This window comes from Dama dama, chromosome 20, assembly GCF_033118175.1.
Source record: "Dama dama isolate Ldn47 chromosome 20, ASM3311817v1, whole genome shotgun sequence".
Taxonomy (NCBI): Eukaryota; Metazoa; Chordata; class Mammalia; order Artiodactyla; family Cervidae; genus Dama; species Dama dama.
In genome coordinates, this window is record NC_083700.1 from 75,566,258 (window position 1) to 75,584,529 (window position 18,272).

Genomic DNA, 18,272 nt, shown 5'->3' on the forward strand with positions numbered 1-18,272 from the left:
CATATATGTATTATATGACTGATTCACTTTGCTATACAGAAACTAACACAACATTGAAGAGCAACTACAGTTTTTTAAAACAGACTCTCTCTCTACATATAAATGCACACAATTTCTCAATTATAAACTAAATTCACCCATTTCCCTAAATATGGTCAGACTGATCTCTAAAACAGTAAATCAGTTGACCCTCCAACAAGAAAAGCATGAGAGTTCTCATTTCCCCACCAACACTTGGTATTTTATTTCTCATTTTCCCAAGCTGGCACATGTAAGGTGGTATTCAATCGTGGTTTTATTGTCATTTTCTGATTTCTTATGAGGCTGAGCTCTTCACATATTACTAGCTGTCTGACTTTCCCCTTCTCATACCTCACTCATTTTTTTTTCTGTTGTATTTCCTGTCTTCTTCCTGATTTGCAGAAATAACTTTTGTATTCTAGATATTAATCACTTGTTAGTTTTCAACACTAAAAATATCTCACTGAAGTCTTTCAAGTCTCTGTTAATTTTATGATGTGTTTGTTTAACATAAACACTTACTTTGATGTGGATAAATTCACCACAGTTTGTGTATTTTGAGTCTTGTTTATAAAATCCTTCCATTCTGGGGTCACAAAAACACTTGACTACATTTCCTCCCATTTGCTTTTGGTTTTATTTAATACCTTTCACATTTAGGTTTTTCATCCAAATCTAGTTAAAGGGTCTGTGTGTGTGTGTGTGTGTGTGTTTTAAAGGAAATAAGCCTTATTATTTTTTCCACAAAACAGGTCAATTTTTCCAAATGTGGTACCACCCCTGCCACACACTAAGCTCCACATATTCATGGGTTTGTGTGTGGATGAGTTTCTTCACCAGAACACACTGGTCACATTACAAGGCTCTGTGACACCTGACTATTTGGTAGTTAAAGTCCCTCCTCATTTTGCTCTTTTTTTCAAAGTGATCTTGGGTATTCATGAAACTTTATTCTTCCATATAGCTCTTATAATCAGTTTATGAGAGTCCTCAAAAATTTCAGCTGGTATTTTTATTGGGATTATATTAAATTTACAGCTCAGTTCAGGGAGAACTCATATTGTTACAATGTTAAGTTGTCCCATTTATAAATATGATGTTTCTTTGAAGCTGTTTGGGTCTCTTTTGATATCTTTTAATGGAGTTTCAAAAATTCCTCCTTAAAGTTTTAATGTGCTTTTTATGGTTAATTCCTAGACATGTTATACTATTAGTTTGCTATTTAAATGGCATCTTATTTTCTACTCCTTTTCCACTATGAATTTGTGTGTGTTATTCTAGCTGACCTGCTAAACTCTCTAATTAATTCTCATAATTTGTCTATGGCCTTTGTTAAATTTTCCATGTAATAATCTTGTTAGCTGTACACTTAAAAATCTCTTCTTTCCAATCTTTGAACTAAATCTCATTTCCTTTTTTTTTTTTTAATCTTGTTGCTAATTTTAAAAAGAATGTTCCTACATATCTTTATTAAGATGATGCTTGCTGCATGTTTTTGGTAGAAAGTCTTTAAAAAGCTAAAAAGTTTTCCTTTTTTTATAGCTTTCAAATAAGTTTTATTTTTATAAAATACATACTATTTATTTACTAAAAATTTTGTTTTATTAAATACATTTCTATATCTGTTAAGAACATATCCCTCTTTTCTCCTTCAGTACTAAAGTAGTGAATTACATTGATAGACTTTTCTGATATTGATCCATCTTTGTATTCTTGAGGGCAACCCTGCTTGATCATTCTGCACTCATTATCTTTTCTTATTTCTTCTTAAAATAGACTTTATTTTTTAAAGCAGTTTTAAGTTCAAAGCAAAATTGAGTGATAGGTACAGACATTTTCCACACACCCCTGACCCCATACACGCATCACTTCCCCCATTATTGACATCCTGCACCAGAGTAGTACATTCTGTAAGATTCTTGATAAATATTTTCAAATATTTTCCCCTTTCATTCATGTTTTCTCTTACTGGGGCTCCTTTTAGGCAATTATCATTACTTATTCTTTCAACGTCTTAAGTCTTCTCATTTTTCAAACTCTTTTTCCTTTTTGATGACTTTTAAGTTTCTCACCCAATCTTCCCCTCACTCATTCACTCTTCAGATAAGTCCTTTCTGCTATCCAACCCATTGGGTGAGTTATTTCAACAACTGAACTTTTCATATTAAATCTCTATTTGGGGTTATTCCACAACCACCTGTTTCTGATTTGTGTTCCCAGTATCCTACCTATCTTTCTAAAGATACTTACTATGCTAACTCTAAACTCTGATTTATTCAATTATTTCTGGTTGCACTGGGTCTTTGTTACAGTGAGCACGCTTTCTCTAGTAGCAGTGAGCAGGGGGCTGCTCTTAGTAGCAGTGAAGGGCTTCTCCCCTGTTGCAAAGCAGGGTCTCTAGGCACACGGCTTACAGCCTTACTTCAGGGCTTTAGTAATTACAGCACATGAGCTCAGTGGTTGTGGCGCATGGGCTTTAGTTGCTCCACAGCATGTGGAATCTTCCTGGACCAGGGATTGAACCCATGTCCCCTGCATTGGCAGGAGGATTCTTATCCACTGGACCACCAGGGAAGCGCTTATTCTAAACTCTTGCTCTTTCTGTTGTGCTGATTATGCGTCCTACCATACAAGTAGTCCCACTTGGTGCCTTTCCTTCCCAGAACTGTGCCGCTCAGATTTCTTCTAATTTTCTCCTTTGGGGTCACGTTTTATTTTCTTGGATTGATCAGCAACCTTGACCTTCGCTTTTCTATGGGGGGGGGGGTTAGTAATGAAACCTTATTCAGAGCTTGTGCTCCTCCAGGTAAGCTTAGGTGAGGAGAAGGAGCTTTTCAGAGTGGAGAGCCAGAGAGCCTATAGTGATACACCTTGAGCTCGGCTTGTCACCTGGCTCTTGGGAGGTGAACCTGGCAGCTCCAGAACCTGCCCACGCCTCTGTGGCTGACACTGCTCTTCGTGGGGGAGTGGGGCTGTCATTCCCTTCTATAACTGCCAGGCCATGGGGTGGGGGGCAGGAGAATATCTCAGGCACTCTTCGTTAGGTTCCAGGGCTTCCTCGTAGTTATTCTGCCCTGCCCACCAGACTTTCCTGCCCCATAGTAAAAATAGCTGGGTAAAAATACCAAGTAAAATACCATAGTAAAAATACCAAGGCAACAAGGGGAAGAAAAAGGAGTGCAACAAGCCAGTGCTACCTCAGTCCTCTCCATTCCTCACTATTTCCCATTCACAGGTACTCAGTCATCCTGTCCTTGTCTCTCCTGTGGCATCTTTGGGTGGGTTTGGTACCTCTGTGTTAGCTACCTTGCCAGGAACTGGAATTCCCCAGCCCTGGTTCTTTGTCTTCATTTGCCTTGGTATCTTATTTTCTGGCTATGCCACAAATTTATTTTTGTTTTGGAGAATAAAACGTATTCATTTAGTAAATATGTATTGAGCACATAGGGTTTGAAAGGCTCTTTGCCAGATGATGGGCGAACACAGTCAATGAGCTCTTCTAACCACTGCTTTCATTGCAATTAGCTAAGTAAATCAACTTGGCATTGCCCAGTCTCTGAGTCACCACACTTGCCAGGAACCAGCCTGAATTTTCTCCCCACTGTGTTTGCCAGGGCATGCCCTCTTTTTTAGAACTTGGCTAACAACTCATTTCTGTGACACCTTTCAAAATTATTCTTCAGCCTTTATCATTCAAATTCCCTCTCTATTTTCATTAAGAACATCTGAACAGAGCTATGAAGTTCATAAAGTATTTGGAAAAAGTGCCCACCTGACAGGTGGCCTGGTTTTTCAGTCCAGCTTTGCCACTAATTGGATGTATGATCTTGGCTAAGTTACTTCACTTCCTGGGGTCTCAGTCTCTGACATCTGTGTAGGCCTCTATGGTTATGCTAGCTTCTGACTCTGGCCATAATTTCCAAAATTCCTAAGCACAGGGACAGGTCTGAAATATTAAATGTGTTTTATTTGTTGACCAGTCTGTTTAGCACACATTCAGTTCAGTTCAGTTCAGTCGCTCAGTCGTATCCAACTCTTTGCGACCCCATGAACCTCAGCACACCAGGCCTCCCTGTCCATCACTAACTCCCAGAGTCCACCCAAACCCATTCAGTTTTCATCATAAACCAACAAAATCATTCTCATACTTCTTGATATTCAATACTGTGGCATATGCCTTTTACAACAAAGTTGCCCCTGCTTCGTCAAAATCAATATAATTCTGCCTCTTGGGGCACTATTTTTCTCTTCCTGGGAAGAAAGTTATTTCTGTGAGTTGTGTGAACTATACTGAAAGAGAAGCAGCAAAAGTACATGGTACACTATTACTACAGATCATGCAGAATTTATGAGACATGAGAGCTCCCGGATGGGAGATTTGCAAATCTGACCTCCAGGTCTCCCTAGGATGCTTGACTACTTCTACTGGATGGCTCAGGTGTGGCCTTAAGAGAGGCAATGGGGTCTTAAGATTTCTAGGACCAGGACCCCTTTAGCTACAGCTCAGGTCTAGAGAACTGTTTCAATGTCTTACTTTACCACCCCTCCACATTTCTCTATTTTGAGCCTCATCCTTATTGACACTCCTTCATTCTGAGAGGGGGAATTGTGCCTCTTTTGTCTTTTTGGCCTCTGGATCCATCATCTTTCAGCTCCCCAGGAATTTCATTCCCTTAATTATCCCCTTTCCCCTTTCTCGTTAACTCTTTCCCACCCTGGTTCTTCTTTTCAACTTCTATGCCTGCTCAGATCTTACTTTAAAACAAACCTCGCCTGCATCCCTGCACTCCTTTGCCTGGCGAACACCAACCTGTCTCTCCATTCTCGGTTCACAGGAAGCCTCCCCTCATGCCCATGCTTCAGCTTTTCTCTGTTCCCAGAGTGCCCTGTGCACATCTCTCGTCTCACATATATCCTGTACTGTAGTTTACTTTTTTTATATGATCGCCCCTGCCACTGGACAAAATCTAACTGTACTTTTTACCTATTGCTGAACTCTAGATACCTTATGTAGTAATCTCAATAAATTTTGTTGAATCAATAATGCAGAGGTCGACTCTAAGATAACGAATGTGCCATGTTGAAAAGCTGTTTTCAAACCTAAGTAAAGAAACTGGAATGGGCCCAGAAAATTCAAGATGCTTATATCCTCAAGACCCATCTGCAGTGAGGTTTAAAGAAATAAGGTATTTTGACATACTACTTTTTAACTAGAGCAGGATACTAAACAGTGGTAAGATCTCAATTTTCCCCTACAGGATCCCTTTTAAAAATTACATATACAGTACTTATTCAATGAAGAAGCAAATTTGAGTATAAAAATCACCTGTGATACCACAATGTAGATATGACTTCTGTTAATATTTCCATGTACATTCTTCTAGACTTCTTTACTGTGCTAAAATGTCTATTTGTGTAAATACATTTTTTAAATGTACATATATTACATTATACCATGTATACTTTTGAAAGCCTACTTTTTCACTCATCATGTGCATCTTTCCACACCACTAAAAACACAGCTACAATATCACTTTTATGCTGGAGTGGGATTAAGGTAGGTGAGGGTCATGATATATACAACCAATCCATCCTCTATTATAAAATTTTAGGTTGTTTGTAGTGTTTCATTATTTCAAAACCATTTCAACAAAAAAGTTTACATTTTTTTTAAGCTCATGCCTTATTATTTGCTGAAGATGCATTTTAATGGTACAGTTTCCTGGTCAAAAGATATATTCATATTTGAAGTTTTTTATGTTACAAACTGCCAAATTTCTCTTCAGAAAGTTGTACCAATTCATGAGCTTCCCCAGTGGCTCAACAGTAAAGAAAGCTGTACCAGTTCACACAAAAGTGGCTTTTCCCCACACTCTCACCAGTATAGGTTATGCTGATGCTACTTACTCTTTTTCATTTTGATTTGATTGCTAAGGTTTTTCTTTGAAAACTTACATCTCATTGATTGCTGAACTTATTTTTATATCTTTATTGTTCCTTTTATTTATTTTTTAAAAAAATGTTTGTTTATTTATTTATTTATTTGACTGCCCAGGTCTTAGCTGCAGCATGCAGGATCTTTTAGTTGCAGCATGCAGGATCCTTTAGTTGCAGCATGTGGGATCAAGTTCCCTGACCAGGGGTCAAACCCTGGCCCCTTGCATTGGAAGAGTGGAGTCTTAGCCACTAGACCATGAGGGAAGTCCCTATTCCTTTTATTTTATATTTATTTTTGAGTTTCCTGTTCATATCCCATTATCTCCTATTTATTTGAAAAGTTACATGTATTTGCAAAAAATCTATCATATACTTTTCCTAAATTGCTCTTTGCATTTTAAAGCCTTATTTACAGTGTTTGGTTTTTTTAAAAAATTCTTACTTTACTATGAGTAAAGTTTAAGCTCTTTTCCCATAGGTAATCTATCTTTTCCTTCACGTTTCTTCTTAGATGCCTTCCCCACATGAGGCAGAGATTACCAGTTACCTACCAAATACCTCTCCTCATCTTCTCTAGCAAGAGAACAATGTGTTTCTGAGTCTCTTTTGTAGTTGGGTGTGACCAGGTGACCAGGTAGGGTCAATACTGTAAGTGTTGTTGTGTGACGTGGGGCAAAACTCCACAAGAGTGAGAGGTGAGGCTTCTCCCTTCTTTTCTGCTGCCTAGAAGGAGACAGCTGGACTCCAGCAGTCATCCTGGACTATGTGGCAGTGGGTACAGAAGGAAGGAGGCTGGGGTCCTCATGTGTATAGCTATCACACCATCCCTGGGCCGTCTACCTCCAAACTTCTCTTCTATAAGAGAATAAGTAAGTCACTATAGTCAAGCCTCTAGAAAGAGCAACTCTTACTCCTAAAAGCAATTCCTAACTCATATGCTGACCCGAGGTTATATCAATATTTATTTGTATTTTTATCTACTATATTATCTCTACCTTTATAGATATATGACTGAAAAGACTTATAACCAAGATCCAACAATAGTATATATAAGATGATAATTCTTGGTAGAAGCTTCTTCACAATAATAATTGCTAGGCTTCCCTGGTGGCTCAGCTGGTAAAGAATCTGCATGCAATGCAGGAGACCCCGGTTCAATTCCTGGGTCAGGAAGTTCTGCTGGAGAAGAGATAGGTGACCCACTCTAGTATACTTGGGCTTCCCTGGTGGCTCAGCTGGTAAAGAATCTGTCTGCAATGTGAGAGAACTGGGTTCGATCCCTAGGTTGGGAAGATTCCCTGGAGAAGGGAACAGCTACCCACTCCAGTATTCTGGCCTGGAGAATTCCATGGACTGCAAAGAGTTGGACACGACTGAGTGGCTTTCACTTTCAGACCCCCATGTAGATAAACTGTTACACTGAATTTTAAGGAAGAATCTAATTATAAAGTTTTATTCTATCAGGCATTTTTTTTTTTTAAAGTTAGGCCAACAATCTTGACTAAAGTACTTTTATAATACAGATCCTGAAAATAGTTTTAGTATCTGTTTTCTTCACTAATTATCAGCTTTAATCCTGACAAGTTAGTTTTCAGAGGATGTGACTATAAAATATGTCTAGCTAGTTGGGAGGTTTTTAGTGTAGATAATTGGAATCATATCTAAATTTGAATAATAAAGAGCTATCATATAGCAATATTGTACTATAGTTCCTTACAGCCAGAATTTCATTTTAATATTATTGGTTTTAAAACATGTTTTGACTATAGGTATGCTTTTTCTAGAACTTGACAACACATATTACTCTTGCTCATGGAAAAATTAGCCAGATATTAGTGTTCAATTAAATGTAATGAATATTTACTTAACTAATATTTATTGTTTATATGTGTGTGCATGCTCTCAGTCATGTTCAACTTTTTGTGACCCCATGGACTCGAGTCCACCAGTCTCCTCTGTTCATGGGATGTCCCAAGCAAGAATACTTGGGTTTCCATTTCCTACTCCAGGGGATCTTCCTGACCCAGGGATTGAACCTGTGCCTCTTGCATTGGCAGGGGGTTCTTTACCAGCTGAGCGACCAGGGAAACCCCAAACACCTTTTATGTATTTATTAGTCTCTGTATTTAAACTCACAATGACCTGCAATTCAGGTAATATAATCCCTAGTTTAGAGAGGGGGAAATTGAAGCTCAGAGGTGTTAATTCATTTGGATACTCACTGGCTAAAATGAAATTTCAGACAGCCTCTGAAACCTGTTAATTTCAAAGTCTAAACTTCTATGCTACTCATTCCAGGCCCTGAACTGGGTCTGAATGAGATAGAAGATTAGGAAGACAATTTCCTACAAGCAATATTAAAGAAAATTTGGTACTTACCTGTCCCACACAGATCCGTTATGTTAATACGAGTGGGCAGGGAACTGCCTTTCGAGTTAGCTGCAGACACAGCCACAGCCCAGTTCCCAGTTCTGGGAATGACCCAGGTCCAGGAGGTGTGTTCTGTGATGTTCTGTAGTGTGATTTCCCCTCCTGCCACCTCCTGTAAGGTCACTTGATAGTGGAGGATTTTTCCTCTTGCTTCCAATAGACTCAGATTCTGCAACAAAACACATTTACTTACTGTGTACTCTCAGACAAGGTCACTGGATGCTCTATGCTAGGACCTCATGACTGCCTGCAGCAGGCAGCTACACTAGAGTGACCTTTTTATTTACATCTTTTCATTTCTTCCACCACACAGTTTTATGCTCCACCAAGCCCCACCACTTAAAGAAAAAAAATCAGTTAACATTTTTTAAAAGTGAATTCTTAAAGAATTGTTTGGGAACAATCCCAGAAAGTAAGCAGAAAACTAACTCTTTGTATTGTAATCCTGTTAGGACAAGGACCATGAGAAACAGAAGCACTGGAAATGGAGAGTTGCCCAAGCCTGTGTTGGCAGTGCTTGTCCATGCCTAATGTAGGGAGAGAAAGGCATTGCTCACCAGACTAAAGCATCACAGTTTTCTTGGCAAGGCTCTTCCTTTCATGGGGTGTGTGGTGGCCTCAAGACGCTGAAAGACACACCTTAGGGTTGGCAAATGCCCCTTTCTCTGGTTTCCTGCTCCTAAGCCATCTTTTAATAATCTGGTATCCTATGTCTTTTATCTGTCAGGAGAGGCTGTGTTAACATGAATATCTGGTTCATTTAGAATTTGTTTCTTCCACTTTAAGTGAAAAAACTGGCCTTCTGATTATAATTTGGCTTCTGAAATAATTACCATGCTGCGAGAGGATGCTCCTATCTGCTGACTCAGGCCTTCTGGTTGGCCCAACAGCTGCAATTCTCACTATAAATTAATGCATGAACATCTAGCTTTTTTATATTTCAGGCTCTGGGAGCATGAATGATGCAGGTCATGTCCTAGGTGCCTTTCTGGATCCACAAGGGCCAAGACTAGATCATAAAACATGGTCAAGGCAATGGGTGAATGCCATGTGGTTGAGGGCATTTTGGAGTGCATGTTCAGCCTTTCCCTAGAAGACATCCTGTGTCCTGGCAAGAACCAACAAAGTTTTTTGGGGGCAAGTGTCCATCACAGCTGATCTTGTGTGGATTAAAACAAGTGAGAACATTGTGATGTTCTGAACTGTTATCAATAAACATGCCCTTTGCCACAGAAGAAGAAAACAAGATAAATTAAAGCAAAAGTTGGGTAGGGAAGACCATTTCCTCAGCTCTCTCGCTCCATCCTTCCCTACCTGTCTCTTCGGTAGCTCCAGAGGGAGCACTGTCACCCCTATCGCATGCACCCCCACCCAAATGTACTTCCCAAGAGTTGGCGCTCACAAAGCTCCCATGCTTGCCAGGGACCCAGGAGGCAAATGGAGAAACAGCCCCTATTATGGCTCTCTTAATGTCCTTCACAGACACCTTGGCAATCTCATGCAATCCAATTCAAGTCCTCCTGGGTCCAACAAACCTACACAGTGACTGCTGTGGAAATCTATCTGATCCCAGTGATCTGGTAAATAGAGGTGTGGGTTGGAAAGATGAGTGAAGGAGGGCAGCGAAGCGCCTAGACCTATCTTGCATTTTCTCTTCATATCCTATATTTTCGAGCTGCAAATATCAGTGAGAATGTGAAGATGGAGCCAACAAGTTAGACAAATGAACATGGTATCCCTTAACTTATACTTGTATAAAATGTCAAACTCAAGTTTGGGGATAAAGGTTAACATCAATCAGTTAACTAATCTCCTTAACTAAACTGGAAAATGGACCTAACTTGTCTAGCAGGGTCCATAGAATAAAAGATTCCATGAGTTCAGTGAGCCAGCGGGGAAACAAGTATTTAGCCGGCAGGGCAGTCAGTCTCCTGAAGCACCTGAAAACAGTGTGATTAGGTTAGTTAAAAAAATTAGGTAACATCAAGTTTGCAAATCATGTACATAATCCATAACCCGTGGATTACACCTGGCTCTGAAGGAATGGAATAACAAGAGGATTAAATGCTGGAGTAATTATTCCAGTTATAATAATAGCTGGAATAGAATAATACCAGAAGAACAGAACTGGAGGGGATTCTCCAGATGAACAATTAATTCAGTGTTTCATTTTATCGACGGAGGAAACTAAGTCCCAGGGACATGAGATTATTTGCTTAAGCCCACTCAAGAGACAGATGGAGGAGCTGAGAGTGGAATCAAGGGCTCCTGACCTCCGAACTCATGACCCCTCCACTCTGACTTGCTACTGCTTCTATTGGCACGCCTGAGACAGCTGGTGACTACAGGCGCCATACTGCATAGTTGGGTCCTCAGTCACCCTTCTGGCCCAGAGTTGCAAAGCAGCCTCTGTAATTGTGCGGCTGTGGTATGCTCTGATGTGGAACATCAATAGTGGGCATGAGGTTGGTAATTTGGGGAGGGTGGAGGTCCAGAATTCTTTCTCCAGAGCCGACAGGCTCTGAGTCAGAAGGGGACAAGTTCTGAAATAAGAAGAACCTTGGCTGGAGAAGCCAGCTGGGTCTTTTCAAGGTAAACTTATTTTTTCCTCTAGTGTTTATTTGGGTGGGTGAGAAGGGGGAATCTATCATCTATTGGGCCATACCATGAGTCAGGAGCTCTACAACGAGTGTCACATTTATTCCTTATAACTCCCCATTCTGATGAGGGTGCTAAAGCTCAAGAGGTTAAGAAATGAACTCGTCCCCACAGTAATGTGAGATTTTAGTGCGCCCCCTGGTGGATGTGAGAGATGAAGGTGATACTCCTATTGAGCCTGGGGTCCCTGTGAACATCACAAAGACAGGGTACTTCTTGTCCCTTCTTGGACAGTGCTAAGAGCAGATTTCAGCCAGTGATATTACCTTCTTCTACTGGTAAGAATACACTAAAAGAAAAAGTTGTCCACTGCTTCTCTCCCTTCAGTTTTCTTTCTGCTCTCTCCTGTGGAAAATGACCTAAACTTAGTGAACTTAGCCTTTCTGACTTTGGTTTGTCCAAGAAGCAAGAAGTGAACATCTCCCTTATAAACCATTATAATAATTCTGCTGCCTGAAAAGGCTTTCAGAATAAAAAATAACTTGGTGAATGCAATCCAAGAAAGCACAAAGTCTGATGCATTTCAGAATGCACTGCCCCGTTTCTGTTTTGAAGTGTGTTATAGGAAAGGTGTTTCTGTGAATTGGTAAAGCATTTCCTCTTAGAACTTAAAAAAAAAAAAAAACTACTGTACTGACAATAAAGTAATATTTTATTTCTGAATTTCTCCTGAGGCAAAAAATAACTTTTTAAAAATGGCTAGAGCTTAGCTTATATCAGAGAAGAGAGCCTGTAATCAGGACCCCTTGGAAAGCTGGGGAGTTTGAACACTTACTAATCACAGCTTTATCTGTGAAGATTTTATTTTTCCTTTTGGGTTCTGGAACACTGCTGACTTGGTTCTTGTTCTTAGGACAGATCTTTGACTTTTCTGTTCCACCACTTAGCAGCTGTGTGACCTTGGGCAAGCTATTTCAACTCTTTGAGCCTCAGTTTCCTCACATGTAAAATGAGGATAATTCTTTGTGCAGCAGAGGCGTATTGGAGGATTCAATGACCTAAGGGAAGCAGACTGTTTCAAAAGAGTGTTTGGTGCATGACAGATGTGAAGACACTTGGTGGGTACTCTTTACTCACTCTAATACAAAAATCATCACGATTGGCACTTTACCCTTATGGCTCTTCTATGAATCCTCTATTATTCTGAACCTGGCTTATACCACAGCTCTCTGTGGAAGTCTCACCAATTATCATACAGTTGATTACAAAGTCTATACACCATTTGTGGGTTTAAGCCTGAATACCTCGACTTTTCAACTTACGACTGCCTTCAGCAGCCCTAGTTCAAAGTAAAGACAGTCTTCACCTGGAAGTTTTAAAAATCACTGTACTGGAAATTTCTATCTGTGGATCTATTTTCCCCATTAACCTGTCAGTTCATTTTTGCATCCGCAGTGTCATGCACAGTGTTTGCCTCCTAACAATGACCTTGCAAACACTTTTCACAATTCTCTCCTTAGTTTTCATATCCATCTCACTTAGTATATGCTATTATTATCTACATTGTGCTCATAAGGCACAGAGAGGTTGAGCACCATGCTCAAGGACACACAGCCAGCAAGCGGTAAAGCTGGAACTTGAACCCGGGTAGCACAGCCGCTCTACCTGGAGGATGAAGTCTTAAACTGCTCTCATGCTGGCACTTAGACACCCCCCAGGTGTTCTGTTACCCTGAACTGATTTACCTTCTGGCAGTTACCCTGGCATAATGATTTCTATCCTGTTTTACAGCTGGAAAACAGCAAAATAATGAAAACTTTTTAAGAGCAAGCTTTAACTCCCCTTGCATCTGTGTTTTCTATCTTCTGTTAATTCTCTGCTACTTACTCTAATCTTTGTCACTGACCACATTCTGCTATCCAACCCAAATTCCCTGCATGGCAGCTGGTATAGCATGCATGACCAGCAAGCAAGGGAAAGCAACCTGTTCTGTCTGAAAGCATCTGCAGCAATTCTACGCCAGCCTGTGTTGGGACAGGGCTGGGAAAGGGAAAGAGACAGAGTTGAATACCACAACAAAACTAATCTTCCCATCTTCTGCTTTTGTATTTAAATATTGATTCTGAGGTTGCATACCTCCTATAATTATATGAGGCTCCTGGCAGCCAATCCTCCCTGGAGATTTACAATAGACCTTTGTCCTGCATCAATATAAACCAGGTTACAAATAATACTTTCTACTTTTATCGAATCCCTTTCATGGGAGGAGGCCAAAGAATTCATGGCTTCAGTGCAATGTGATACAGGCTGGAACACTCTTCATTCACCAAAGACAAAGACGGAGAAAGAAACCAAGTGAATGTACTGAACAAGCCGCTTCTGGTCTCAACTGTCTTTCTGAAGCTGTGCTTCAGTTAACTAGTCTGGGGCTAGCTCTTTTCTCGTTCTCCTTGTCTTCTATGGTTTGAGCATGTACCTGCTGATACTTTTTAAGTTGACCTGTCTTTATACTTAGAAATGTCTCTTAATAGTAGGCTTCCCTGGTGGCTCAGATGGTAAAGACTCTCCTGAAATGCAGGATCCCTGGGTCAGGAGGATCCCCTGGAGAAGGAAATGGCAACCCACTCCAGTAATCTTGCCTGGAGAATTCCATGAACAGAGGAGCCTGGCAGGCTACAGTCCTTGGGGTTGCAAAGAGTCAGGCATGACTGAGCAACTATCACTCATCACTCACTCATCAAATGAATTACTTCTTTTAACAAGTGAATACAAAGCGCTCAATCCATCCCCCCACCCCGCACCCCCTCCCCTGCCCGCTTTCTTTCGGAAACAAGCATTTCCCCATCTCTCCTGTCCTGCTTGTCAAGGCTTAGGAACCTTGCTCACTACAGGAGGGGGCCCTGTAGCCTTTGAAACGGGGCTATCCTGACCCAGGATGGGGTGCCATCTGCAGGGTGAGCTCTTGGCTTCTGCGCCACACTGGCACTTAATAGACACGTGCACGCGTGCGAGCTCAGTCGCTTCCATCGTGTCTGACTCTGTGCGACCCTATGGACTGTAGCCCGCCAGGCTCCTCTGTCCCTGAGATTCTCCAGGCAAGAATACTGGAGTGAGTTGCCATGTCCTTCTCCCAGGGATCTTCCCAACCTGGGGATCTAAACCAGAATCTCCTGCATTGGCAGGTGTATTCTTTACCACTGAGCCAACAGAGAAGCCCCAAGATAGCTCATTAGTAATTTTTAAATCGATTACATGTTGAAATGATAACATCCCCAATAAACCTGTGTTAAGTAATATGTATTATTAAAGTTAACTCCACCCATTTTTTTTTTAATGTCCTAAAATGTGGCTACGAGAAAGTTTGAAATTACACATATGGCTTGCCTCTGTGGCTTGCTTGATACTGGGCTGGCCAAAAAGTTTGTTCAGGCTTTTGTGGCCTCTTATGCTGAATGAACTTTTTGGCCAACCCAATATCTCTATGGGATAGCACTTCACTAATGTGATTCTTTACGTGCCAAAGCCATGTCCCCTGAGGTCTTCCTGGCAAATGTTCTCCCACCCTTGTCCTGACTAATTTGTTCTTCTGGGAGCTCCAGTATTACCTTCTTTTATTTTTTTAAGTCAGAAAACTATAATAATACCTGGACAGAATCAATATAAACAATTTGAGGGGAAGTTTATATATGATATTTTCTAAAGCTTTTAAATATTCCAAAAGATTTTATCCTTAAAACTCAGTTTAAACAAACAAAAACTTCACCCTATTTAATCCTCAGTAACTAGACTACTGACTCATTTTACCCACACCTCCAAATCCTTTCAGCCAATTAAGAAACTAACAAGCAGACCTCACATGGATTCTGACTGTAGGCCTATCTTTCCATGTGTAGACCCTCCCATCCCTTGCATCTTCCTGACTCTCTGTCTCTTTAACTGCAGTGACTCATTGCCTGAGCTTCACTTTGGTCTATGGTTCACAAAGTTAGTCAGCTGCACAGAGAATGGGAGATGCTGAAACCGCCAGCGTTACCTTCTGAAAGGTCCTCTCAGACTCCTCACCCCTCCCCTCCCTGGACATAGTCCCCTCGGCTGAACCTTGAGCTCCTTCTTAACACCTGAAGACCCTCACCATCCCCTCTGCTTTTCTGTCCTCTGCTGGACTGTGAGCTCAAGGGCATGGAGCCTGCACCTGGCTTGCTCACGTCCACGTCCTTGCATACAACATGGAGGCCTCTAGGCCTCAAGAGGGGCTTTAATGTACCTGTTTGCTTGGATGAACAAATGAGGGAGTGAGCAAATGAAGAAGGGAATTCAGCTCCATCTGCACACAGACACTTCTCTTCCAGACCCATGGCCTAAACCTAGACTTCAGAAAGTTTATGATTAGCCATGCTTCAGACAGTGAGAGGACTCTGAAGAAATTGACAGAAGAAACTGGAAAGGGTAATGTGGCTTTAACCCACTGTCATATCTTTTCATATATCATCCATATATATATATTCAAAGTGATCTTCTTCCTAAAGGATGGAAGCTGAATTAACTGAAGGAAAAGTGTACTGGAATCACAGATGGCAATAACTGGTCAAAGCAAAGGAAATGATGTGAAAGTTTGTGCAGAAGGGGATTTAGAGAGAATGTGAGGGAAAGAATTGGTGACCCCTCGAGAAGGGCTCTCATCCAACACCTGGGCTGTTGGTGACAGAGCAATATTTTCTACCACCGCATTTACTCTTTTGACAATTCCCAGGTGCTTTTGCTTTATTCGTAGATTAGGCTCAACTTTTTGGCTTCAACATAGAAAGTACTTTTTCTCTTAAAAGCAACTATGGGGACTTCCTTGGTGGTCCAGTGGTTAGGACTCCATGCTTTTACTGCAGGTTCAATCTTTGGTCGAGGAGCTAAGATCTCACAAGCCGTGTGGTGTCACCAAAAAAAAAAAAAAAAAAAAAAAAAAAAAACTATGGCAAAAAACCAGTACAGAATACTTTTGAGGAAATGTAGCTTTTAGGAGAAACCAAGGTGTGGGAAAACGAGGAACTACATAGGAACCAGAACAACAGCAGTCTCCTCTACCCTCAACACACTCACACTCACATTCCTAAATAGACACACATGTAGATGCTCACATTCACACCCACCCCTCACACTCACAGACCCACACATATTCACCCACACTCACACCCACATACACCCCACACACCCATCTTCCACACACTCATGCCTTTACACTCACTTACTGAACTGGTGATTCACACATTGGAATTTCACACCTAATCTGATGGTGTCAAGAGGTGGGGCCTCTGTGAGTTGATTAGGTCATAAGGGTGGAGCACCCATGGATGGGATCAGCACTCTCTAAGACCCCGGACAGCTGTCTAGCCCCTTCCACCATGTCACCATGTGAGGACACAAGAGAAGTCTGCGACCCAGAAGAGTGGTTTAGCCCTTACCTAACCATGCTGGCAGCCAGATCTCAGACTTCCAGCGTCCAGAACCGTGAGAAATTGATCTCTGCTATTTACAAGCCCCCAAACTATGGCATTTTATTAGATATGACTAAGACACTCACATACAAGCACAGCATACATGCCTGCACAATCACACACGTACTCATATCTACACACCCACACAATCAGATCCCTCCCACGAATACAAAATTCACATGCATTCATACACATGTGCACTCATACACACACAACACACATGCATACACACCACTCCAGACACTCACACATCCTCACCATGGACCCGTCTCCCCTCCCTCCACCCATCACCCCCCGCCCCCACCCTCTGCATACACCTGGGCTGTACCCATTCAGCATCAAGTTGTTCTCCTCTAGTGTAAACATACTAGAGAAATGAAAGGTCAGCTCTCGTTTCCCTAGCCGCAAGAGAAACGTGCTCTCTCTGTGTTCACAGGCTGATGGGGTTTTACTTGGGGCTTCCTTTGGTGCTGAAGCCCTGAATTCCCCTCTGCAGTGGCGGGGTGTCCCTTTCACTGGGTTTCCCAGTATTGATCAAAGTTAGAAAAGAAAAATCACCCATCACACGCATGTCTTCACTTCCCTTCCCCAGTGAGGTCTGACTGGGCCCCACCACAAAGCACCTGATCTGGCTGCAGGCTGCTCTGAGGTTTTGATGAGTTCCTCATGTCACAGCACTGCCCCGTCAGCTCCCAGTCCTGCCTGAGGGTGGCAAGAGGAATCCCCAGTCGGATGAATGGGAGGGGGGTGGTTCCAAACAGAAGGGCAGTATTCCACCCAGGAAGGGCTCCCAGCAGCAGGCACCACATTACAGAAATCCTTTTGGGAAATCGCTTTCCCTCCCCAGACTGCAGTTTCCATGTTTGTAAAATGATTGCTGGACCTGCATGCTGCTTAAATGCCCTCTGGCTCTAGAGGTCTGGGATTCGTGATTCTGGGGCCCAGAGCAGAACCACTCATCTCAGTAACTCTGGTCAGGGTTTAATTGCCACTTCCTGTGTAGGGCCGTTGAAGAAATCCAGGATTCAACAGAAAAGGACTAAGTCCTGTGTGTGCATGTGCTAAGCCACTTGAGTTGTGTCTGACTCTGTGTGACCCTATGGGCTGTAGCCTACTGGGCTCCTCTGTCCATGGAACTCTCCTGGCAAGAAAACTGGAATGGGTTGCCATTTCCTTCTTCAGGGGAATCTTCCCAACCCAGGGATCAGAACCCAAATCTCTTATGTCTCCTGCATTGGCAGGAGGGTTCTTTACCACTAGCGCCACCTGGGAAGGACTAGGTAAGTCCTGTAACAACCCTGGAAAACAGAGGGCTGGCTCCAACTCTCCTTTTTCAGGCTGGACAATCACTGAAGGTTTTGAAGGTGCCCTGTCATGATCACCATCTAGCACAAGGTTGTAGAAACTTCTAGTTTTTACATTTTTGGTTTCTTATTCAAATCTCTTCCGGTCCAAAAGATCCTTCTTGGGCCCACAATTTTGGCTCCACCAAAGAAAACCTTTTCTAACTTATAGACAAGAGATGCCATCAAGGTGGGCTCTCTCCAGAGCAGTTCTTCCTGTCCCAGAAGGTCCCAGCAGAGACATCTATCTGTCCTGGCTGGACTAGAAGCAATGTTCATGAGAGATAGGGTGGACTAGAACAGTTTTAAAGCCCTTTTGAATTTCAAGACTTCATTTTAGAACCTAACGCTTTGTAAGAAACAGGGACAAGATTAAGATGAGCGCAGAGAGGAATCTGCATATGGAAGTTTGCTAAACATTCAGTTCAGTTCAGTTCAGTCGCTTAGTTGTGTCCGA

The 18,272-nt window shown here is 41.8% G+C and overlaps 1 protein-coding gene across 1 annotated transcript in view; it reads right to left on the reverse strand.

Moving 5' to 3' along the window:
* IL12RB2 (interleukin 12 receptor subunit beta 2) overlaps positions 1-18,272 on the reverse strand; it is a 74,007-nt gene that overhangs the window by 30,934 nt on the left and 24,801 nt on the right. Inside the window, exon 9 of the mRNA XM_061121651.1 lies at positions 8,338-8,557. Within this exon, the coding sequence (XP_060977634.1) occupies positions 8,338-8,557 (220 nt within the window). The remainder of the gene's footprint in view (positions 1-8,337; positions 8,558-18,272) is intronic.